The 23,800-nt window shown below is 54.5% G+C and overlaps 2 protein-coding genes across 2 annotated transcripts in view; one reads left to right on the top strand and one right to left on the bottom strand.

Moving 5' to 3' along the window:
- Positions 1–23,800, top strand: part of LOC116815086 (uncharacterized) — a 669,588-nt gene that overhangs the window by 152,781 nt on the left and 493,007 nt on the right. The window lies entirely within an intron of this gene.
- LOC116815079 (integrin alpha-D-like) overlaps positions 1–23,800 on the bottom strand; it is a 76,996-nt gene that overhangs the window by 21,573 nt on the left and 31,623 nt on the right. The window contains exons 5-8 of the mRNA XM_075065877.1: positions 21,597–21,661; positions 20,569–20,683; positions 20,272–20,402; positions 19,867–20,012 (exon numbers count right to left, since the gene is read on the bottom strand). Of these exons, the coding sequence (XP_074921978.1) occupies positions 19,867–20,012; positions 20,272–20,402; positions 20,569–20,683; positions 21,597–21,661 (457 nt within the window). The remainder of the gene's footprint in view (positions 1–19,866; positions 20,013–20,271; positions 20,403–20,568; positions 20,684–21,596; positions 21,662–23,800) is intronic.

Here is a 23,800-nt window from a genome sequence, read left to right as displayed (position 1 = left end):
TAGCACACCAGAGAATTGAATTTCTGTCTTCCATGTCCTCAAAATTCATAAGCATGCTCGATTTAACTCGCAGGTACTGGCAAATTCCCTTAGATGCCCAGGGGGGGAAAAATCTGCTTTCACAGTGGAATCGAGTCTGTAGGAATTGTAGGTGTTGCCTTTAGGATTTAAATAAGTCTGGCACAACCCCTGTGACGCTTATTAACGAGGTGCTGCAGGGTTAAAAACATCTGCCAAAGCCTGTCTAGATGACTTGGGTATTTTCAGTAGCTCCTGGCCAGATCACATGTACCCTGTAGCATTGTGCTACAAAGGCCAAGAGACGCCGATCGCACTATCAAGGTCTCCAAATGCAAGATGGGGTCGGCGGAGGTCTCCTACCTAGGACACAGGTTGGGCAGTGGATTGTTTGCTCTGGCCCATTAAGAGTAGAGCCCATTAAAAGCTGCCTTTAAAACAGAGAAGCAGCTCCAGTCCCTTATTGGTCTGGCAGCTGTTACCCTCTGGTTGTAAAAGAGTTGAGTGATACAGTGGCTCCCATAAGAGACCTTACAGAAAAGGGACAACTGGACAAGCTAGTCTGGACAGCAGGGCTGCCCAGCGGGGGTGGGGAGGCAAGTGGGGCAATTTGCCCCAGGCCCAGAGGGGGCCCCCAAGAGAGTTTTAGGGACCCCTGGAGCGGGATCCTTCACTCGCTCCGGGGCCCCCGGAAAACTCTCATGGGGCCTGGGACCCCGGAACATCTTCGGTGGCAATTCAGTGGCAGGGGGGTCCTTCCACTCCAGGACCCGCTGCCGAAGTGCCGGGTCTTCGGCAGCAATTCAGTGGCTGCGGAAGGAGGTGGGCAGCCGGCTCTGGGGACTGAGGACTGAAAAAGAGACTGAGGAGAGGCCCGGTGGGGAGTTGTTCAGTATGGGCTGCTGGATGCAGGACACTCCCTGAACTGGGACAAAAGAGGGGTCAGAGGGCTCTGTGCTCCGGGCTGATCATGGAGTTTCTATGCTTTGCTCCAGACATCTAATAACCCTGCTGCTTTTTCAGTGCTGGCTGAGAGTCACTGCGGATGCTGACGGTGGGGATCACTGCATTGCTCTGTTTGGGGGTACAGGTCTCTCTCAGGTGTCCAACTCAGGCAGACTCGCTGCAGGGAGCTCACGGTGTGCAGCAGGGGTGCTGAAGGCTCCACAGTTCAGTCCCAGGAGGTGGTGAAGCCAAGTGGCTGACCCCAGTGAGAGAGCATGACCCGAAGGGAGCTGACACGTGAAGGGCTCCTCCCAGGGACTGTTCCAGAGCCGTGTGACAGCACTGGGCCTGTGGATCTGTGACAGCATAGGCACCAGCTTCCTCCAGGCTCCAGGGGTGCTCAACCTCCCGCTCCACCTCAGACCCTGACCCCTTCCCCACCAAGTCCCTGCCCTGCCCCATGCCCACCCCCCCACCCCAGCCCTTCTCGCATCTCTACCCGACCTCTTTCCACTCCTGCCCCATCCCTGCCCCACACCCACCCCACCCCTTCTCCCACCCCTATCTGACCTCTTCCCCGCCTCTTCCCACTTCTGCCCTACCCCTGCCGCACACCCACCCGAGCCTTTCTCTCAAGCCCCCACCCTGCCTCTTCCTGCCCAGTTCCGCCCCCTCCCCTGAGTGTGCCTCCTCCTTGCTCCGCCCCCCCCACCTAGTGACTTCCGCATGCCGTGGAACAGCTGATCACACTGGCCCCGAGCCACACCCCATCCCCCTTTCCCGCCCACAAACGCACCTGGTTTGGTTGGGTTGAGGACGGTTTGAAATGACCCGAGACCTCAGGCAGGGCAGGTGAACGACTCCGAGAGCCTGGCTTTATTAGACGTTACCCAGTTGCACCTCGAGGCCCTGACTGAGACGGGGACCCTGGTGCCGCACAGAGCCCAGCTGAGATCAACGTGCCCCATGACTCTGGGAGCGCCACCTTCACAGTGAGAGTTAAGCCATGTGCCAAACAGCTCCCAGTATAAATAGAAAATGGCAGGACAGTTATCCCATGTTACAAGTGGGGAAACTGAGGTGGAGAGATACTCAGCCCCTCCCGCTCTAATGTACTAGACCCCACTGCCCTCCCACCACTGGGGATAGAACCCAGGAGTCCTGGCTCCCACCCCCCTGCTCTAACCTACTAGACCCCACTCCCTCCCACTGCTGGGAGAGAACCCAGGAGTCCTGGCTCCTGCCCCCCACCCGTAACCCACTAGATCCAACTCCCCTCCCACCACTGGGGATAGAACCCAGGAATCCTGGTCCCAGCCCCCCCATGGATGCTCTGAAGGGATGTTCCAAGTCCAGCTTGTCACGTTGGTGTGTGGATCTGGAGCAGCCCATGGGGAGGGGATGTGGGTGGGGCTATTCTTCGGGGGAGTTGAGGGGAGTGGAGGCATCGCCCTGGGCCGGCTCGGCCATTTCACCCTCCATCCTCTGCTTGTACTGGCGCTTGAAGAAGCCAAACTGGAAGGAGACAGAGGGGAGAGATGGTGGGAGCCAGCCGGACAGAAACAGATGGACTAATGCCTGGTGGGGGGATGGAGTCCGGGAGACCCAAAAGTAAATTCCCTCTCCCCTCACCCACCAACTGGGAGAGCCACAGGCCCCGCCCCCAAGGTGATGGGCTGTGGGGGAGTGGTCCAGGCCCTGTCCCACTCACCTTGTAGAGGGCTGCAGTGATGAGAGCCAGCAGGACCAGGCCCCCCACGCTGCTGCCCACGATGACAGGCAGGTAGTTATAGACCTCGGAGTGCTCCACCACCGTCTGCACCTGGGGGAGAGGAGCTGTGAGATGGGGACTCAGGAGTCCTGGCACCATCACCTGCCCCTGCTCCAACACACCAGACTCCACTTCCTCCCAGAGCAGGGACAGGACCCAGGAGTCCTGGCTCCCAGCTCTAACCAGTAGCTGATGCTCTCTCTATCCCGGGCACAGTCACTCTGGTACCTGGCGCTGGACGAATCCCTCCTTCTGGGTATATTTCTCCTTCTCGTATTCAATCTGGGCCTTGCTCACCAGACTCACTTTCTGCTGCTGAGTCTGGAACAGAGAAATTCACCTTCCATGACCAGAAATGACACAAACCAGCCCGGAGCATCGTCCCAGGGGGACCCAGAGCAATTTACAGGCTGTTCACAGAGGGATCCCTTTCCCAGCACTGAGATGCAGCCACCTCTGGGGAGGGGAAGAGGAGTTGTTCACACAGGGCGTAGGGGGATCCCTCATCTTGTGCTGGGAGGCAAAGGCAGCTCTCATACCTGGGAGACCCACTGGAAGCTGACGTTCCCTTTGATCACAAACTCCAATGGCTGCTGCATTTCCAGGGAGGCGATTCTGCACTGGATCTTCTTACAGGTGGCCAAGGAGCAGTCCTGGGTGTAGAAGGATATCGCCAGGTGAGGCAGGGGGCGTGCAGGGGCTCAGCATGACCATGAGGCTCTGGGTCTGTTTATAGCAAGGATCCCTCCCCCAGCCCAGCTCCGCACTCTGTGTTAGTGAGGAGCGGAAGGGGCTGCTGGGATCCACACCAGCCTATACTCACCAGCAGGGGGCGCTCGCTCATCTGCTTCACAAAGTCCTTCGAACCGGGCGTTTCAGCCTCACTGGTGCACTGGGCCAGCTCGGGCTGGGGAGGGAGAGACATGGTGTTAATGGAGGCGGGAAGGGGACACGGGGCCTTTCCCCTCTAGGGGGCACCAGCTCTAATCCAGCCCCAGGGCAGGGGACTGGCTGGCTGTGGGGGGTCGGGGGAACATGTGGCCTGTCCCCTCTAGACAGCCTGCCCCAGCAGGGGGCGCCGTAGGGCAGAGCAGGTATCACTGGCCCATCTCACACACACAAGGGCAGGGAGAGGCAGGTACCTTGGAGGGGACGACCTCAGAGGCGTCCCACACCCGGACCCCGCTCAGCTCCACAGGGAACTGGAACGTGACCGAGATGGGGACGCTTCGCTGCCGCAGGTTCTTGACCTGAAAGAAACAGACTCTCCATAGGGCACTGCAGGAAGAGAACCCAGGAGCTCTGATCCCCAGTCCCTGCTCTAACCCTCAGACCCCACTATCCTGCCAGATCTGGGGATAAAATCCAGGAGTCCTGGCTTCCTGCCCACCCCTCCGTGCTTTAATCCACTAGATCCCATTCAACCAGTTTTACTCCCTCCCTCTTGCCCATCTCCCCTCTCACACTCTGCACCGCCTGCCTCACCTCGTACTGATGTGTCACTGGCACACTTGTCCCTGCTTCCTCGGTGGAGAACTTGACGTACTTGGTCGACTCATCGAGGCTGGGGGAGGAAAAGGATGGAAAGGAAGAGAGAGATGGGAGTGTGATGCATGGGGCTGGAGAGTGGTGGTGGGGTAGCTTGTCCAGAAGGGGGCGCTGTGCTACAGGGAAGGGCTCAGTAGGGGGCGCTCTCCCCTTGCAGTCAGCACTGGCACCTATGACCTGTGCTGCAGGGAACAGGGGGCCCAGCAGGGGGCGCTCTCCACTCTGTCTCTGCACTGACCTACCTGGTGAGGATGATGAAGATGCCGTACTTGACCGGCAGCTCCGCCCGGTGAATCATGCGCTCAGTGATGGGGCCGCCATTGTCACTGGGGGAGCGGAGGGCAAAGGAGACAGATGTGAGGAGATGCAGGCAGGTAACTGTGCAGGGAGGCTGCACCACAGGCCACTGCTCTGCCCTGCTCCGTGCACGGCCCCCTACTACTGCCCCCCCGACCCTGCCCGCTGGCCCTGCACAGCCCCCTCACCTGCTGGCATTGGCCATGATCTGCAGCCTGTCCCCCAGGTCGGCCTCAGAGGAGACGTCGAAGGTGGCAACGAAGACGGCCTGGAAAACACAGGGAGGGTGAGAGTCAGGGCCTGCGGAACTGCCAGAGACTGAGGGGGCGGGGCAGGCACAGGAGATGAACTTTTGTATGAACTTAGATGGAATAAATGGACCCAGAGAAGCAAAGGCGCCTTGGCAACACTCCATTCACCATCCTTTTCTTACACACACAGAAGAAATCAGCTAAGGCCTTTGCACTGTAACGTATCCAGTAAGCCTTTTATCCTCACCCGGGGTGAAAGTAAGTTAAAGGACTTACTGGTATGCTGGAGTCCTGGCAGGACTGTGGTATCGACCAAAAAAGGCATGGCCTCAACCAGAAGAGGCGGAGCCTTTAAATCAAGATTTAAATGCCCCAGGGCCTGTAAATCACTCCAGAGCTACTAGCTGCAGAGGCAACTGGGAGCCCCGGGGCTCAGGGGCGATTTAAAGGGCCTGGGGCTCTGGCCACTGCTACTGCAGCAGAGCTCTGGGCCCTTTAAATCATCACCAGAGCCCTGCCGCCACTACCCTGGGGCTCCAGCAGCGGGGCTCGGGGGGTGATTTAAAGGGTCCGGGGCTCCAGTTGCTGCAGGGAGCCCTGGGCCCTTTAAATCGCCAGACCGGGGAAGCTAGTCCAGTCTGGCACGGCGTACCGGCTTACTTTCACCTCTGTCCTCGCCCTTCGCCACTGCCCTGCACCTGTCGCTGGAGAGAGCGTTTTATCCTCCCCCGCCCCGTCTGAGCGGCTCTGGGCGCAATAACCAGCCTCTGGAGGAGGAGAGGAGGTTAGTGGAGGGGCTGAAGCCGGCCTGGGCGCTGTGGTTAAAGTCCAGCCCTGGTTCCCAGGGGACAAAATCAGGCAAAGGCCCAAGCGGGGAGAGCAAAGAGCAGCACAGAGAGAAAATGCAGCTTCTGCTGCCACTGCTGCCTCTTGCTGGCAGCCTCCCTGCTGGAGAGACCCCGGATCAGCCGCTCTGAGAGCTGGCAAGTGGTACCAGTCTCAGGCTGATGTGGGCACTGGATGTAGCTGCCATTGTTGGCACAGGCTCAGAGCAGCAAGCACAACACATGGGCTTGGCTGGCTCAGCCAGACGCTCCTTAGGCCTGGTCTACACTATGACTTTAGGTCAAATTTAGCAGTGTTACCTCGATTTAACCCTGGACTCATCCACACGATGAAGCTCTTTTTTTTGACTTAAAGGGCTCGTTAAATCAATTTCTTTACTCCACCTCCGGCGAGGGGATTAGTGCTGAAATCGGCCTTGCCGGGTTGAATTTGGGGTAGTGTGGACGCAATTCGACAGTATTGGCCTCCGGGAGCTATCCCAGAGTGCTCGATTGTGACCGCTCTGGACAGCGCTCTGAACTCATGCACTGACCAGGTAGACAGGAAAAGCCCCGCCAACTTTTGAATTTCATTTCCTGTTTGGCCAGTGGGGCGAGCTGATCAGCACAGGTGACCATGCAGAGCTCATGGAGAGTTCATCAGCATGATGTGCACATTGCCGGGGCACATTGCCCGGCCCGTACTTTGTGAGAAGTCTAAGACCATGTCTATGTCCTCATCACTCTCGTCACCGTGCTGCCGTCGCCTCCTCTCCTGGTTTTGCATGAAACAATTGTCTGCCATTGCTCTGACGAAGGGAGGGGCGACGGACGACATGGCTTGCAGGGAATTAAAGTCAACAAAAGGGGTGGCTTGGCATCAAGGAGAAACACAAACAACTGTTACACAGAATGGACCTCTCAGGGATTGAACTCAAAACCCTGGGTTTAGCAGGCCATTGATTTCACAAAACAAATCGGGTCAATTTCTTGTTTTGATCCACTCCATCTATCTTTTACATCTTTAGGCTGGCAGCAGACAGTGCAGTACGACTGCTAGCCATCGTCACCTCTGGGTGCTTGGCAGAAGATGGGAATGACCTGGCTGAGTCACTCCCATGTCTGCCCAGGCGCCCCTGACCGACCTCACCAAGGTCGGTTAAAAGAGTGCCCAGGAATACAACAACGATGGCTACCAATCGTAATGCACCGTCTGCTGCCAAAAGGCAACGAGCTGCTGCTGTGTAGCAATGCAGGCCCACGTCTGCCAGCACCCAGGAGACGTACGGTGACGGTGAGCTGAGCGGGCTCCATGTTTGCCGTGGTTTGGCGTCTGCTCAGGTAACCCAGGGAAAAAAGTGCAAAACATTTGTCTGCCGTTGCTTTCACGGAGGGAGGGAGGGAGAGGGGGGCCTGACGACATATACCTAGAACCACCCGCGACGCTGTTTTTGCCCCATCAGGCATTGGGATCTCAACCCAGAATTCCAATGGGTGGCGGACACTGCGGGAACTGTGGGATAGCTACCCACAATGCAACGCTCCAGATGTCGACGCTAGCCTCAGTACTGTGGACGCAGTTTGCCAACTTAATGCACTTAGAACATTTTGTATGGGGACACACACAGTCAACTGTATAAAAATGATTTCTAAAAAACTCAACTTCTATAAATTTGACCTAATTTCATAGTATAGATGTACCCTTAGACAGAGGGGAGCGGGAAGAGAAGAAATAAGTCTCCCGTCCCAAGTGGTGTTGAATCTTGTCTGGGGCAGGGGCATGTGGGTCCCTCTCCCTGGACCTGGCCGGGTCAGGACACCTCTCAGTATCAGGACGATGAAGGCTCAGTGATGTCAGCCTGGGTCTGAGGGGACGGGCGTGGGGGCAGCCATGACAACGACGCTGGCTCCTTCCCCTTTGTCTTTTACTGAGCCACGTTCGCCTCCCCACCCCCGCCCCCCGAGTTGCTTCTTTTAAGGACCCAAAGGGGGAGGGAACAGCCCCTCCCCTCGTTATTTTCTCCCGCAGTGAGGCCTGATTTCCACCCCCCCAGGTCTAGCCCGTGGTTTGCAGCCCCAGCAGGGCCTGACCCCAGCCCCGGAGTGACCTCAGGGCTCTGTTTGCACTGACTTGCCGGGCTCCTCGGGCGCTTTCCCCAGCACATCTCTTGTCATGGGCTGGGCTGACCCTAGGGAACTTCTCCTCTCTGCTCCCAGCTGGGCTCACCCCTGGGAAGTTCACAGGCCAGGGCCCGTCCCTACCTCGGCCCCGCTCCAGAAGATGGGGTGGTTGACATGGCAGGTGCTGTTCCTCTGAGTCTGCTCCTCCGAGCCCACGGCCGAGCTACACTTAACGGCCACGGCCCTCCTGTTAGACTGAGCACAGGGGACCAGCCAGTAAGAGNAGAGTCTGGGAGCTGCAGGACCTGGCGCAGGGCTTCCGGGAAGCCTAGGGTGGAAAAGGGGGAAATCAGAGCAGCGCCCCCTTGTAGCACAGGGCCCCTACTGAGATCCCCCATCCTGCTCCCTGCAGCACAGTGCCCTTCCCTGACTACATTCCCCTCTCCCTGTCATCTGGCTCCCTCCCAGCCCCTTGCACCATTCTCTAAATTCCAGCACCCCCTACTGAGCCCTCTGTGCCACCCCATGCAGCACAATGCCCTCTTCTGAGCCTCTACTTCTCCCTGCAACACAGCACCTCCTACTGAGCCCCTGGCCCCTCTCTGCAGCCCAGCATCACCCACTGATCTACCCACATTGCTTCCTGCAGCACAGTACCTCCTAGCACCGCACTGGGGTCAGCACTGACTGCCAGGGGAGAGTGCCCCCTACTGAGCCCCTGACCCTGGTCTCTGTGGCACAGTGCCCTCTACTGAGCCACCATGCTATTCCCTGCATAACAGTACCCCCTGCTGAGCAACATGGCCCACTCCCTGCAGCACAGCCCCCCCTACTGAGCCCCATGCCCGCTCCCTGCAGCACAGCGCCCCCTGCCCGCTCCCTGCAGCACAGCACCCCCTGACAAGCCCCCGCCTACCCCCTGCAGCAAAGGACCCCCTGCTGAGCCCCTGCCTGCTTTCTACACAAGCTCTCACATTCATCCCCTGTGTCCTGCCCCGCATGTCTGCAGTGCCTGGGGGGACTGAGTGGTACCTGGAGCAGCAGGACCCGACGGTAGGACAGCGCGTCCGGGTAGAAGAACTGCACCGTGGTGCTGTAGGAATTCTCACCACGGTTCTGGATGGAGACGGTGGTGTTGAGTTCAGGGGTGACCCCCACCACCAGGGTGCTCAAGCTAAGGGGGAGAGAAAGAGGTGAGCTTCCTCAGGGCAATGTCTTGACAGCTCTGTGAGCTTCTTATAATGGTTCCCACTCAGAAGCCATATGGAAATCTGGTATGATCTGAGGCCTGATGGAGTAAATGGGCCCCACCATGGAGTGTGGGGGAGGAGGTAGAGGGGGTGACTTACCCTGAGAAATTGAAGGAAATTTGTAGTTCATCAGTGCAGACTTTGTCACTGCCGCAGTCCTTCTCAAACGGGAGCTAGGGAGAGATCCGGCGGGGGGGGGGGGGGGGAGAAGCAGGGTGGGTGAGAGGGAATTGGAGCAAAAAACTCAGTCAACATTGTCAAACACCCTACAATCTCAATTGTACAGTCTGAACTAACACCATCACCATGAACACATCTGCAGTAACCTCCCCCAACACTGTCCCTGGCACCACTGCATTCACAGCCTCAACCACTACCAGACCCAATACTGATTTGACAGTGTCACCAGCAATGTAGCTGCCCCAGCCTCTGCCAACACTATGAAGTGCACAACCGACTCTGTCATCACCATCACAACCAACAAAGTGTTAAGCAACACTGTTACCAGCATCATAACCACTACCATCTCAGCCAACACTGTAACCAACACCGTTACAATCTCATCAACCACCACTAAAAATGTAGTCTGAAACAACACTGTTACCAACAATGCACACACTGCAATCGCAACCAATGCTGTCAGCAACACCTCTATAGTCTCAACCACAACCACATTTAGTATCAACACAATCTGAACCAACATTGGCACAATAAGTCACCCACTCAATCTCAGACTACACTTCTGCCAACATTACAGTCTAAACCGCAACCACCTACCAGTACAGTCCTAAGAGTGTAACTTACAACACAGCCACAACATCCTCAAACAACACTCACCAACACCACTACAATCTCCCCACCACCACAAATATATTCTGTACCAACATCAGCATCAAGAACACAGCCAGTACAACCCTGCCTCACACAGTCACCAAGATCAGTATAGTCTGAACCCAGCAATGTCAAACACAACAAAACCACTACAACCTCACCTCACACTGCCATCACAACCACTACAGTCTAGTTGAAACCAGTGTTATGAACACAATCACTACAACCTCAGCCAACAATCTCACCAAGATCACCACTGTCTGAATCAACAATGTCACCAACAACACAACCTCTAAAACCTCACACACACTATAATCTTACTCATTAACACCAAGCATTGATACAGTCTGCACAGGCACTGTATCCAAAGGCACACACACTAAAACTTCTTCAGACAGTCACAAGCACCATTGCCTGGCCCCGGAGGCCTTACCGAGCCTGCAGACACCAGCACGGAGTCCTCGCTCAGGATGGGTCTGAGGCGACCGGCAGCAGCGATGGGCTCCCCGGTCAGGGTGTAGTTGAGGCGCAGGGTAGATAGGGCTAGTCATGCATGTTCTCAGGCAGACGCTTGGGAGAGAAGATGAGACACTTATGGGATCCCATGATGCAAAGGTATTAGAGATCTAGGTGGTGAGAAGAGGTTGTTCTCATGGGTGAGTTCTAGGAGAACAATACAGGTAGGATTGGAGGGGCAGACACAGCAGGAGTGGAAGGGTTAGACCCCCACACTCACAGTAGAACTTTATCTGATGTTCTCACATTTCTTCTCAATGCCTGACGCGGCATGGCTCCTGCCTCAGGACAGGCGCGGTGGATGTTCAAAAAGCTCGGATCTATTGTCAGCCGGGGTCTAGTGCCAGGCTGACTGAATTGGTGTGGAGATCCCATTGCCTACCACGAGGAGAATATGAGTGATCAGAGCGATGTGAGAGAGCAGGATCATGTCATGGAAATACGAAATACTGGGGCTTTCCCCTCATAGGGCAAGCACCAGCTCACATCCAAGCCGAGTCATATCGCGAGGCATCTAGCTTGGCTCAGGAGGGTGGTATATGGGAATGTGGGAGACTCTCTTAGGGGGCACAGCTCCAATCAGCCATAAGGACAAAAGGAACTTGGCCATGGATCAGGAGTGTGGATATGGATTAGTGTTTTTTCACCCTCTGAACAGCATAAAACCCGGCACATGTTCTCCTATCAGTTTCAGAAGGGGGCACTGGCTGGCTTCATGGAGGGGTGATGGGGACCGGAGACAATGGCGAGCCTATTCCTAGAGTGGGAAGGCGTTCCATACGACACTCCCAGGGTCAGAGACCTGGTGAGCTGAATGGGAGGGATGGGCCACGGGCGTGTAGGGACAGGGTGGGTTTTGGTACTGGACCAAATAGGCCAATGTCCATGGTGCTTTAGTGACGTGAACGCAGACCTCTCCCTGCTGCTTCTGTGTTGAGCTGCTCCTGCTCCTGGCAAGTGAATAGCTCGAATCAGAGCGTTGGGGATCTGTCAGGGGGTGGCTGTATTAGCTGAATGGAGACCTGATCTGAAGACACTGTGGCAAGAGGACCATTCTGACCATGGTAAAAGTCCATAGGAAACCAGGAAAGCCATACAACCCAGACTTGCTACCGAAGCACTGGGGCCAATGAGGACCCCTCCCTCCGCAGATGCCCACCCAGCCCGATAGTGTCTCCAAGCCTACCCTCAGAAGTCATGAGCTATGGATGCAAGGAAATAGCGGCGCGAATAGAGTTTCTGAGCCCCTAAAGCGAGAAATTACAGGTGAGGAGGCGAGTCTAAATGTTTGTGCCGACTACCCATGACGTTGTGTAGCTTGCAAGCAGGCTTTCAGATGTCCTACTCCAATTGGACGTACGCCGTAAGAGGGGCCGCTGCTCTAGAAATTAGTCCGCCGAAGTAGACAGCGGACAGGTTAATATTGAGCTGAAAAATACACTTGCCGTTGCTGCGTCTTTTCACAGCACATCGAGAAGGTACTTCTTTAAGCTGCCCCACTCCCCCCCGAATCCATGCTCGCAACCTTAGGCGACTGCCGTCAGGGTCATCCTATGAGCGCTCTGCATCTTGAGTTATAGGACATAGTGCAGTTCTCTGACTGGAGGATGCTGGGCGAGAAGAAGGAGACAGCAGCAGAGTGTCATATGTTGCTGACCCTTTCGTCCAGCAGGGTGACCGCTAGTGAACAACATACTCCCAGACACCAATGTACTGCTCGCCTGTCTGTGACTACACGTGTGGAGCAGAGTATGCAACATAGAGTACTCACAACTCAGACAGCAGAACACTGCCTTTGTAGTCCCCCACGACCGCGAAGATGTTGGCAGCCCCTCCCACCGTAGGTCTGGTCCATATAGCAGACCCTCGGCAAGCAGCTAGACCCAAAGGCTAGGCTCTGATGAGGAACCGCAATTACCTCCACTGCGAAAAAAAAAGAAAAAAGTAGGAGTGTTGGGCAAGACTGTAGCATAGTAAGGGATAGAGGAGGCTGTTGGTGTAATACTAATGTTGAGCAAACATAGGAGGCAGCATGTAGTGAGGATAGGAATGCGGGAGAAGGGAAGGCTGGTCTGTAGTAACAGAATCGTCATGTAATCTATAATGTGGACTAAATGAAGGCAGCAGAGAGGATGCCGGAGCTAGGTGAACGTAGGCAGATTACGAATCTAAGAGGTAGAGTAGAGGAGGCACGTGGAGAAGGCCCCTGAAATGTCTCTTGCAGACTTTTGTTTGTTGACCTCCTCCCCACAGACAGTTAGGATTACTGTCTGCATGAGTGCCTCAGCCTCGATTTCCCCGCGAGAACTGACAGGCCGCTATTGTATCGTTCGTCCTAATGGAGCCGATATAGACAAACGATCGTCTTATGTCGTCACCGCGAACTGATGTCATCTCGATTTCAAGACATGTAGGCCAGAAGCGCAACACAAACACAGTCCCACAACCCACCAAACCACGCAACCACCCCCGACGAATACGCACCAAAACAAACCCACATAACCAGCCCAAGGACTACATGCCAGACCCCAAATCAGAGTACACAAACATAAAAAAAAAAAAACACTCAGAAGAGCCAACTACGAAGATACCTTCACTGTCTTGGCCCCCTGCAGGTACTGTCTTGCTGCTGAATCTTTAGGATCACCCTGAGGCCGCATCTTCAAGACGCACTAATGGGGATGGTCAGTCACTGACAATGTACAGCAGATCGTTGCCCACCCAACTAATGACCACCTATATATCACTCGTCTTTTGCGAGCCAGTTCATGCCGCTCGGGGCATGCACTCGGGGCAATCTGGAGGCCAGCACTTCTGAGCTTAGGCAAGCGGAAGGCGGATCCACTCTATATGATCCCCAGACCTTGCGTGGTTCACATGGAAAGCCACTCGTGCCTGCTACTCCCATAGCCATAATTGTCCAGCCAGTCAACCCCAATGGCAGATTGCAGACAAAAGAGAACCCCGCCGATCCATCTTAACCCCTGAGCTCATCTCTAGATCTTAACCGTGCTCGTTTATTGCTTGGGACAGCTTATTCAAACCCTGTCCTCCTATTCAAGATGGTGTTATTAGTAGTAATGGGGCTCCCATTAGAACCAAGTCGTGTTCAGATCTCTGACGGGTCCACGCTCCCACAGTGTTCCACCAGAATACTGAGCAATTGAATGAGGAGATAAGTACCCCCTCAATTTAGTCACACTTCTCTCTTCTTCCACTAAGGACCCATTCTACCCTAATTAATGGGGATAAGTAATTCAGTCGCAAATGCGTCCACTCATCCTTTAGAATCACCCATCGAACCCTATGCACAGCAAAGGGTGCGCGCTTTTATTGCCTGTAAGGTAAGTTCACTGACTTATACGGCATTAGAAACTTGGAGATGCTGAAGCACTAATGTGGTATCCATTTTTTTAGAGGTTGTGCATAAGCCAAGTAAGTATTATGAATGAGACAATGTCAATAAGCCACAGTGAGCCGTGTTATCTCTCTCTTCCATCCCCCGTCAGGTCTGTCCCGCCACTGACAGCCTGGCCAAAGTAGTGCAGCCTGCTGGGAAACAGCGACCCCTCGATGCGCTGTGGGGCAGAGACAGCAGTAAGGGGTAGGGAAGGGGCTGTACTGTATAATGGGCACTAGGGGGCAGCAGAGGGTGGAGGCGGGGAAGGGGCGGCTGTTCTGTATAATGGGCACTAGGAGGCAGCAGAGGGTGAGGGGTGGGGAAGTGGCAGCTACAGGCTAAGAGGTAATAGGGGGCCGTGGGGCCCCATGATGTCTCTTCAGACCTTTGTGTTGACCCCTCCCCACAGGAGTTGGGCTCACCTGTCTGCACTGAGGACTCAGACCTCCCTTTTCCCCATGGAAGATGTACAAGGCCCCGCTATTGTTGTTCTCCATGGGGGCCCCGATGGCCACGTCCGTCTGTCCGTCCCCGCTGATGTCCCCGATTTCAGACATGCTGGCCCCGAAGCGCCCGAACGTCTTCCCTGTCTGCCCCTGCAGTGTCTTGCTGCAGATCTGTATCACCCCCTGCAGGCCCCATCCAAAGAGACACATGGGGAAAGGGTCAGCACTGACTGACAGCAGATAGTGCCCCCTACTGACCACCTTTTCCTCTCTTTGCAGCACAGTGCCCCTTGGGGCTGCTCTGGGGCATTGGGGCCAGCACTGACTGGCACGGAAAGGCGTCCCCTAATGATCCCCCGACCCTGCTCCCTGGAGCACCGTGCCTGCTACTCCCATGCTAATTGTCCCAGCATCACAACCCCATGGCAGTGCAGGCAAAGAAGAACCCCAGGCCATCCATCTTCCCCCTGGCTCCATCCTCTTTCTTACCGGCCAGTTAATTGGGCAGATATAAACCCGTCCTCCATTCAGAGGTGTATAGTACATGGGGGCTCCAATTAGAACCAGGTCCGTGTTCCCATCTCTGTCGAGGTCCACAGCACACAGTGTTCCCCCAAAATACGAGCCAATCTGGAGAGGCAGATAAGTCACCCCCTCAATTTAGTCACTTCCTCCTCCTTCTCCCACTAGGACCCTTCTCACCCTATGGGGATAAGGATTCAGTCGCAACGCACATTCCATCCTTAGAATCACCATCCGGCTGCACAGCAGGTGGCGCTATTGCTGTAAGTGTTCCTGACTGTATAGGCAATTAGATCTTGGAGAGATGCTGAATACTAATTGTGGTTCAATTTTTTTTAGAGGTTGTGCTAGCACAAGTAAAGTTTATTCACTGAATGAGCCACTGTAATAAGTCCACAGAGGTGTAGCCGTGTTAGTCTATATCAGCAAAAAGAATGAGAAGTACTTGTGGCACCTTAGAGACTAACAAATTTATTTGGGCATAACCTTTCATGGGCTAAAACCCACTTCATTGGATGCATGCAGTGGAGAATACAGTAGGAAGCTATATATACACAGAGAACATGAAAAAATGGGTGTTGCCATACCAGCTATAACAAGACTATTCAATTAAGGTGGGCTATTATCAGCAGGAGAAAAAAAACTTTTGTAGTGATAATCAAGGATGCCCATTTCCAACAGTTGACAAGAAGGTGCGAGTAACAGTAGGGGAAAAATTAGCATGGGGAAATATTTTTTTCTTTGTGTAATGACCCATCCAATCCCAGTTTTTATTCAAGCTAATTTAATGGTGTCCAGTTTGCAGATTAACTCCAATTCTGCAGTTTCTCACTGGAGTCTGTGGATAAGACGCTGAATGTCAGCTGCGGTGCAATTCTCTAAACCAGTCAAGTTTATCCCCTGAATTGTTCCTGAAGGTGAAGCCAAACACAAATATTACATGATGTCAAAATCTTACAGGCTTCCTCCAGCCCCCTGTCTCTCTCTCACACACACACCCCCACACTCCATATTACCAGTAACGCTCCCCATACCTGCTCTCCCAACAGTTGTGATCTGGGTGTCCATTCCCTGCCCTTGGTATCTTGGCTGAACAGGATGACTTTGCCGATGTGTTGATAGCGAGGGGCCCCGACCACGTAGCTGCTCTGCCCATTGGCTGTGATGACCTGAGACGAATAACCTCAAAGGAAGAGAGAGACGTGGGGAGGTGAGATGGGAAACAGCGGTACAACAGTGCTGCACAGAACTTTCCCAGAACTGAGATGCAGCTACCTCTGGGGTGGGGTGCGAGGGCTGTTGAAATAGGTAAGGGAAGCTCTGTGGGTTTGTTCTTACCGAGGTAAGCATCATTCATGTCAGTGGAGGTTCTGGATACATTGATAAAGGTCGGCTTCCCGCCGCTCCCGTACAGGTATATCCCACCGGACCAGGCATAGGCTCCCACCGCTCCCAGCACAGGCCCGTCCTAAACCGACACGCACGACAAAGGGGACTGATTACAGGAAACAGACAGCGCAGAATGTATTCACTAGACGAGGCCAGAACCTGCAGCACAGCGCCCCCAGCAAGGTGCTGGGACACTGGGTTCAGTGCTGACGGCCAAGGGAGTGAGCACCCCCTACTGGCCCCAGCTGCAGCATAGATCCCCCCTAGTCCCCACCCTGAGTGGGATGGGAGGGTGCCCCCTGCACTGCTCCCACAGCGCTCTGGGCTAATAAAGAGTTGTCTCTCCTGCAAGCACTAGGCCAACCAGCTCCTTCTTAGCTTGAAAGTGCTGTCAGGGCCCCAGCGCACGGCAGCGTGGGACACGCCCAGGCGTCACTCACAGGGGACAGCAGGGAGCTGAATCCTTCCTGAGACATCTCCAGCTGGAAGGAGCTGCTGTTCTGGGACTGGGTGCCTGGGGGGAAAGACAGACAGACAGACACAGGAGAGACCATCATAGACGGTAAAGGGCCCATGTCCCATACCCTGAGCCAGCCCTTCTCCCCACCTCGAGGCTGGATTGGACCCAGCGTCCCCTAGAGAGAAGGCCCCGTATCCCATTCCTCAAGCCCTTGAGCCAGCCAGTCCTCTGCCTGGGGCCCTGGATGAGAAAGGCATCAGGGGCTTTTAGGGAGATAGATTAATGGATACATGTTGGATGGGGAAAGAGAGACTATTTGGGGCCTATTTGAGCTCTGGATTCCCAGCTGCTCCCCATCCCATCTCAGCCTTGAAAACCCATTTCTAGAGCCCCGGGGCCAGTGCGGCCCCTCCCCTGGCTCTGGTACCTTCGATGGGGAAGATTTTCTCCTGCAGCTGGCTCTGGATGTCCTGGAGGGCGTCGAAATTGTCCACCCGGAAGATGTGCTCATTGCTGGGCTTAGAGGCAATCTCCTGGAGCTCCTCTTGGGCAGCAGCGCTGGAGAAGGCGTCGCCGACCTTAATAGAGTAGAGGGAGGTACAGGGGAGACCAGGCCATCAAGGTCAGTCACAGCCGAGAGCCCTGGACCAACATCCACCCACCCCGAACCCTTCTGGGCTCTTGAGAGGCACTGCTCAGCCAGCGCCATGTGCCACTCTGGTGAGTGGGGGTGGCGGGGGGTCACTGGATCAGCTTGGCACAGGTATCACTGTGACATGAGGAGAGGTGTCTTCGTTCCTGGAGTTATCGAGCCTGCCTCATTTCAGCACCGAATTGTGTCTGTTGTATCAGCAGTGGGGACAGGGATCTTCTTGCTATAGGGATTGTCAGTGCTCTGGGCCCTGTATGACTCAATCTCCAGGGCGTAGTGAGGGGTGAGTGCTGCACTATCTCTGGGGAAAGCCTCAGGGCCAGTGGTGAAGGGCTTGGACCACCGCGCTGGTCTGGGCGGGTTGCATGCAGTCAGTTCAGCAGTGGAGTCAGGCACCTCCCGGTCGCTGGGTCCAACAGAAGCAGCAGACAAAGGTCAAACAAGATCCAGTGACTGGAAGTGGAATTTACACCCATTCGGTTGGGAAAGATGGTGTCTGGTTTAACCAAGAGGGGAAATAACCATTGGAGCAGCTCACCACGGGCCGTGGTGGATTCTCCACCTCTGACAATTTTTATTTCTAGATTGGATGGTTTTCTAAGAGATCTGCTGTGGTTCCAGCAGGGATTATTTCGGGCAGTTCTCTGGCCTGTGCTACACAGAAGCTCAGACTAGATGATTGCAAAATTCCCTTCTGGCCTGGGCATCTATGACTCTAAAGCTGAGTTTTGCCTTGGCAAAGGGAAGGTGATGGGCTGGGCCCTCTAGTGCTCATGTGCTCTGCGCCCAGCATTCTGTAGCATCTGTAAGGGCCTGTATGTGTTCCTGGTGTGCTGGGGCATGGCTCAAAGAGGGCAGAGTTAAGGTTGTGAGGGTGTTTGCCTTAACTGTATTTCATGGATTTCAGAGGCCTAAGTGCAACCACTCTCCATGTTCGGGAAGGGCAGGAAGCAGCCCTGGGAAACCTTAACTCTGCACTAAGGAAGTTGATGGAATAACCCAGCTTCTATTGTCCACACTCAGTTCCATTGTTCAGGAGACACAATTACATTTTCCTTTACTGTCTTTCATCGGTCGTCTGTTTAATCAACTCTGATTCCCTTGACCACACCTCTCATGGAAATTCAGAGCATTCATGTGGCTTTTAGAGCATTCATATGGTTTTTCAGCTGGAAATTTTGATCTCGGGGCAAAAAAATCCAAAAGGAGACACTGCAGAATGCAAGGAACATTAGCCAATAGTAGGGATCAAACCCACTGGGCACAGGACCAATTCACGGTAAATGGCAACCTGCTATCACCTCGAGCCCTACATCTTGATGCTCATTTCAATCTCTGTCAAGTATCAGAGGGGTAGCCGTGTTAGTCTGGATCTGTAAAAGCAGCAAAGAATCCTGTGGCACCTTATAGACTAACAGACGTTTTGGAGCATGAGATTTTGTGGGTGAATACCCACTTCATCAGATGCATCTGATGAAGTGGGTATTCACCCATGAAAGCTCATGCTCCAAAACATCTGTTAGTCTATAAGGTGCCACAGGATTCTTTGCTGCTATTTCAGTCTCTTCGGCTCAGCAGTTTGGCATGTGCCATTCTGGGCATCCAGTGTCTAAGATTAATAATCTTTTGCACACGTCTTCCCCAGAGGGGCAGTGGGTGCCGTGCACTAGCAGAGATAAACCTCAAGTGACTGAGATCCGTTTGGGGAAGTTCAGAGCCACTTCTTGAGTTTCTGGTATGTGCAAAAAAGAACTGATGACTTTGCTGTTTAACGGGGGCTGTATGTCAGGAACCCCTTGTTCAAGTGACCCTAAATTTGGACCACTAACCCTAACCTGCGTCCCCATGAGGCATAACACATTTCAAAAACAATCTGAGTCAGTACATGGACCGTAGGGCAGTCAGAAAACCTGACCTGTAACTAGAAAGCTCTGTTCAACCTGAACAACAGAGGAGCTCCAGCGCTCCTACAATGTCACACATTGACCGAGTTACAACCCCAGGTCAGTTCTTTTCCCTCATCTGATCGGAACGTGAACATGGGCTCAGATCCCGACTAGTTCTCCACACAGCCATGGCTCACCCCAATTGCATAGCAGATGATTCCAGCTCTCTGAGCCTCAGGGACGGCATCTGAATAAGAAAGTGGGTCTCCAGATTTCTCCCCATCTGTGATCACAATGAGAATCTTGGTGGCCTCATCCCGAGCGCCTCTGCCAGAGGTGAATAGCTCCTGCCTGGAAAAGTGGGGTGTGGGGAATTCATAGGAGGGTTATTGATATGTAACAACACCCAGCGCTCGTCCACTGCTTTGGCATTGCAGATCTCAAAGTCCCTTACAAAGGAGGTCACTGTCATGTCCCCATTTTACTGACAGGGAAACTGAGCCACAGGGCGGGGATATGACTTACTTGAAGTCACACAGCAACAGAGGGTCAGAGCTGGCAATAGAATTCTTGTGTCCCGTCTCCAAGTCCCTCTTCCCCCTGCTTTAATCTACTAGTGCCCACTCCCCTCCCACAGTTGGGGATAGAACCCAGGAGTCCTGAGTCCCTGCCCCTTAGCTTGTATGTCCTTGCAGTCCATTCCCTGTGGAGTCAGCACGGGGAGGAGGGCAACACCTACACCACTTTCTGGATGGCGCTGGCCGTGTGCGTCGCTCCCCTGAGCTGCCAGACCGACTTGAGGAGGCTATCGGGGTCTCTGCTCCTCCTGTACTGTGCGAAGTCGAAGTGGTCTCTAAAGCTGTGGGAGTACTGCATGAGGGCGAACTGCAGGAGACAGGGGAAAAGAGAGAAAAACAACCCCAAGGGTGGAGGGTAAGAAAAGCAGGAATCAGACTCAGTTAAGGGCTGGGGCAAGCGACCAGGATATAGCTGGTTCTGCAGGAATTTTTTCCTGGTTTTGGATGCAAAATCCATTGCTGCTCCCTGCAGCACTGCGCCCCCCTACTGCCGCACTGGGGCATTGGGATCAGCACTGATTGTGGGGGGTAGGATACATAGTTAGGGTTCAGTCTCTGTCTGTTACCTGCGTGTCGGTGCTGCGGAAACGCTTCATGATCTCAGAGAGAAACTTCTTCATCTTTTCAAAGTCCACAAGTTTGATGCTGCCTGAGCCGTCGATGAGGAGCACTATGTCTGTGGCATGTCTGGGGCACTCTGAGAGGCACAGGAAAGAAACTCAACTCAACTCCATCAACTCAACTCCACCAACATGGAGAAAACTCAGTGGAAAGAGATAGATCAGATCAAAGGACCCACATAGCCCAATTTTTCCCGCCCCCATGGGTGGCTCCTTGGTGCCGCTCCCGGGGCTGCCCCTCACCTGCCAGGGTGTCTGGGATGCGCTGGAGCTGTCGGAGGCTCTGGTCCAGGAGGAAGCAGTAGCCCTTGATGTACATGTTCTCCCCGCAGGCCTGGTGCACCGTGGGGCCGCACGCCTGGGGCACGAGAGAGGGACGGGGTCAGTAGGTGCCCCCTGAGGAGAGCACTAGGGGTGAGTGGAATCTGCTCCCCCTATGGATATGCAGGGAAAGGCCTCGCCAGAGCAGGGATCCCCATGGGGCAAACAGGACCCCAGGACCCAGCACCTGTCTCCCAGAGAGAGGACAGGGGGACATCACCTAGTTACCACGCTTCCTGCTATAGCCGTGTCCAGTCACTGTCCTCAGAGTGACATCATCCAATTACCCCGACCTTTCACAATGTCATCGCACAGTCATTGTCCCCATGGCAATGTCACCCAGTTACCTCCATCCCTCACAACATCACGTCTCAGTCACTATCTCCATGACAATGTTATCCACCTCCCTACTGTTTCAGTGCACAGTTTTGGGTCCCACCATCTCCCAGACAAACATCACACCCTCTCCAAAGTCACACCGTTGTTATCTAGTTACCATCTTCTGCACAAGGCCATGGCCCAGACATTCTAGTGGTTAGCACCAGCCTACACATGCACTGTCAATCATCCCTCCCTGTGTTCCATGGTGACATCATCCGGTGACACCACCCTCTACTTGCCATCAGCACACAGAGCTCTTATTGTGGGAAGATCACCCGCTCCTGTGATATCAGCCCATCCCCCCCACCGGTGTCACCCAGCTGTGAGCCTCCTGGTGACAGCAGCGCACAGACATTCAGGTCCTGTTGTAACATTACCCACCTGGCATGTGGTGGGTGCACAGTCGGTCAGGCCCTATGGTGTCACGGTGCTGACATTTCATCTCGCTCCCATTGCTGGGGGGAGGAGAATCCCGTGGAATTCTGGGGGACAGGGGCAGAGACTCACCCAACCCCCTGGGTACAACCCACAGACCGAGCCACTTCCCTACCCCAAGGGGTGGTACCCACCAGAAGATTGGAGCCCCGGGCAGCCAGAGACAAACCGAGGGACATGTTCACGGCATCGGGGGGCCCTGAGAGGAGAAACATGCCAACACCAGGGTGAGAAACCTTGTCATTGGATATGTTTAGTCCTGCATATCTCTGAGTCATTTCGCACCCCTCTCTCTCGTGCACCCCCCTAGCCCCTTGTGGGGAAGTGATGGCAAATTGTTGCATGGAAATGAGAACCCAGGAGTCCTGATTCCCAGCCTCCCCTGCTAGACCCTACTCCATTCCCAGACCTGGGGATGGAACGCAGGCATCTTAGCTCCCAGACCCCCCGTGCTAACCCACTGCACCCCACAGCACAGGGTGCCCCTACTCAGGATGGGGATCTCCTGGCAGTGTTTGGAGCCTGGGTCACACTTGTAGACTTTGCCAGTTTCATTCACATCTCCTGTCTGCAGCGGGGCCCCAACGAGCAGCCTGTGGGGAGAGAGCAGAAAGGGGCTTAGGGGACACCCCATCACCCCTGTGTAGTGGGGCCCAGGCAGAGCAGTGCAGCCAGATGGGCCCCTCAGAGGTGGATATGAGATACGTAACTGTAGGTCCCTGAGCCCATGCTCAGCCCTTACCCCCCGGCGCTGGCACTCCCGAACTGCACCACGCTCTGCCCGAACCCCCTGACTGCCTCCTGGAAGGTGACGGGTCCCTCCACATCCACACATCCATGGCTCGGGGCCAGCACTGCAGAGATCAAACAACCACATGTTAGTTTTCCCCATTGAGAAGGGGCCACTGGTGGGGGCAGAGGGGCCAGCCCCTCCTGGCTGCGGGATTGATTCCAAGCCCTCCGCTGTATCCCCACTCCTCTCCCAGAGCTGGGGACAGAACCCAGGTGTCCTGAGAGCCCAGCTGCTTCCATTTCCTTCCCGAAGTTAGGAATGAGCTGGTGCATGCAGGATCCCCAGTTTTTCCCACCTACTGGCTGGCAACGTCACCTTTGCCTAGGTAAATGAAGCAGACGCAGGGTGCAATCCTGGGAAGCTGGAGGTGGGTTACTTGCTGGGAGAGGCTTGTCCGGGAGTTTTTGCAGGCACTGCAGAGGAGGCAGCTTGAGGGCGAGGAAAGAGAATCGAATTGTTGCCATTGCGAAAGGGAGAGAGAGATCCGCACCTGAGGAGGGAACAGGACTCAACACAAGTTGTCCAGCAACACACACACACACACACACAAAACAAACCAACTCTTGAACTTAATCTCTGTCTTTTTACCTTTTGGTGCCATTGTGATAGCTTGTGTACCAACAAAGAATAATTGGAATTGGCCAGTTGGTCTCAGCACTGGGTGGGAGATCCTGTGCCCCACCCTAAGGCAGCTGCATTCAGTCCTGTCTTGAAGGATCTCTGTATAACCAGCCCCTTGTGCTCACCTGAACAATAGCTGCATCTCAGCATGGAGGGGTTCCCTGTAAATGCACAGCCTGAACGTGGCTTTGTTGAAGGCTGGGTATGAAAGAGCAATCCCTCTTCCATAAAGACTCCATCTGTGGTTTTACTCATCCCTTTCTCCTTGCTTGCTGATTTGCCCTGCGAAGACAGTGGGGTCAATGAGGCCAGGGTGGGTTTCCAGATTTAATAGGCGGATGTTATAACCAGATGACTCACTGAGTTCTGACTCGCATTCCCATGGCTATTTTACATCTCTCTCTCAGGCCTCTCTCACTAGCCTTTGCCTTAAAATTCCACCCGTGCTACTACGTCTGAGTCGGCATGCAGGTCTGTTTATACGGGATCCTTGCCTGGCAACTGAGATGCAGCCCCTCTGGGGTGGGTGGTGGGGGCTGTTATACAGGGATTTTCATCCGAACCTGAGATCGCCAGCTGTTCCATGAGGGATCCCCGCCTGGTGCTTGAGATGCAACCCCCTCTGGAGTGGTAGAGGGGCTGTTTTATCAAGGATCTCATGCGCTTTATCGAGATTGACCGCTACCTCTGTGGGAGGCTCCCCTGCGCAGGAGTGGGAACTGATCCTAGTAAGAATAACAGAGTTTATATCTGGTACCCTTTGTAGAGCCTGATTTCTCTCCCCGTCGGGTCTAATCTCTCACCAGCTCTGCCTCGTTTCTTACAACACCGGGGCTGATCTTTCTACTATTTAAACGTTCCTTTCCCTCTGCCCTCGAGAAAGGCAGTCTGGTGCATGGCCCATTCCAAACTGCGTTGTAGGTG

The sequence above is a fragment of the Chelonoidis abingdonii genome, chromosome 4, assembly GCF_003597395.2.
Source record: "Chelonoidis abingdonii isolate Lonesome George chromosome 4, CheloAbing_2.0, whole genome shotgun sequence".
NCBI classification, from domain to species: Eukaryota; Metazoa; Chordata; order Testudines; family Testudinidae; genus Chelonoidis; species Chelonoidis abingdonii.
The sequence above is the reverse complement of the archived record's forward strand: the minus strand, read 5'-3'. Positions and strand labels throughout refer to the sequence as shown.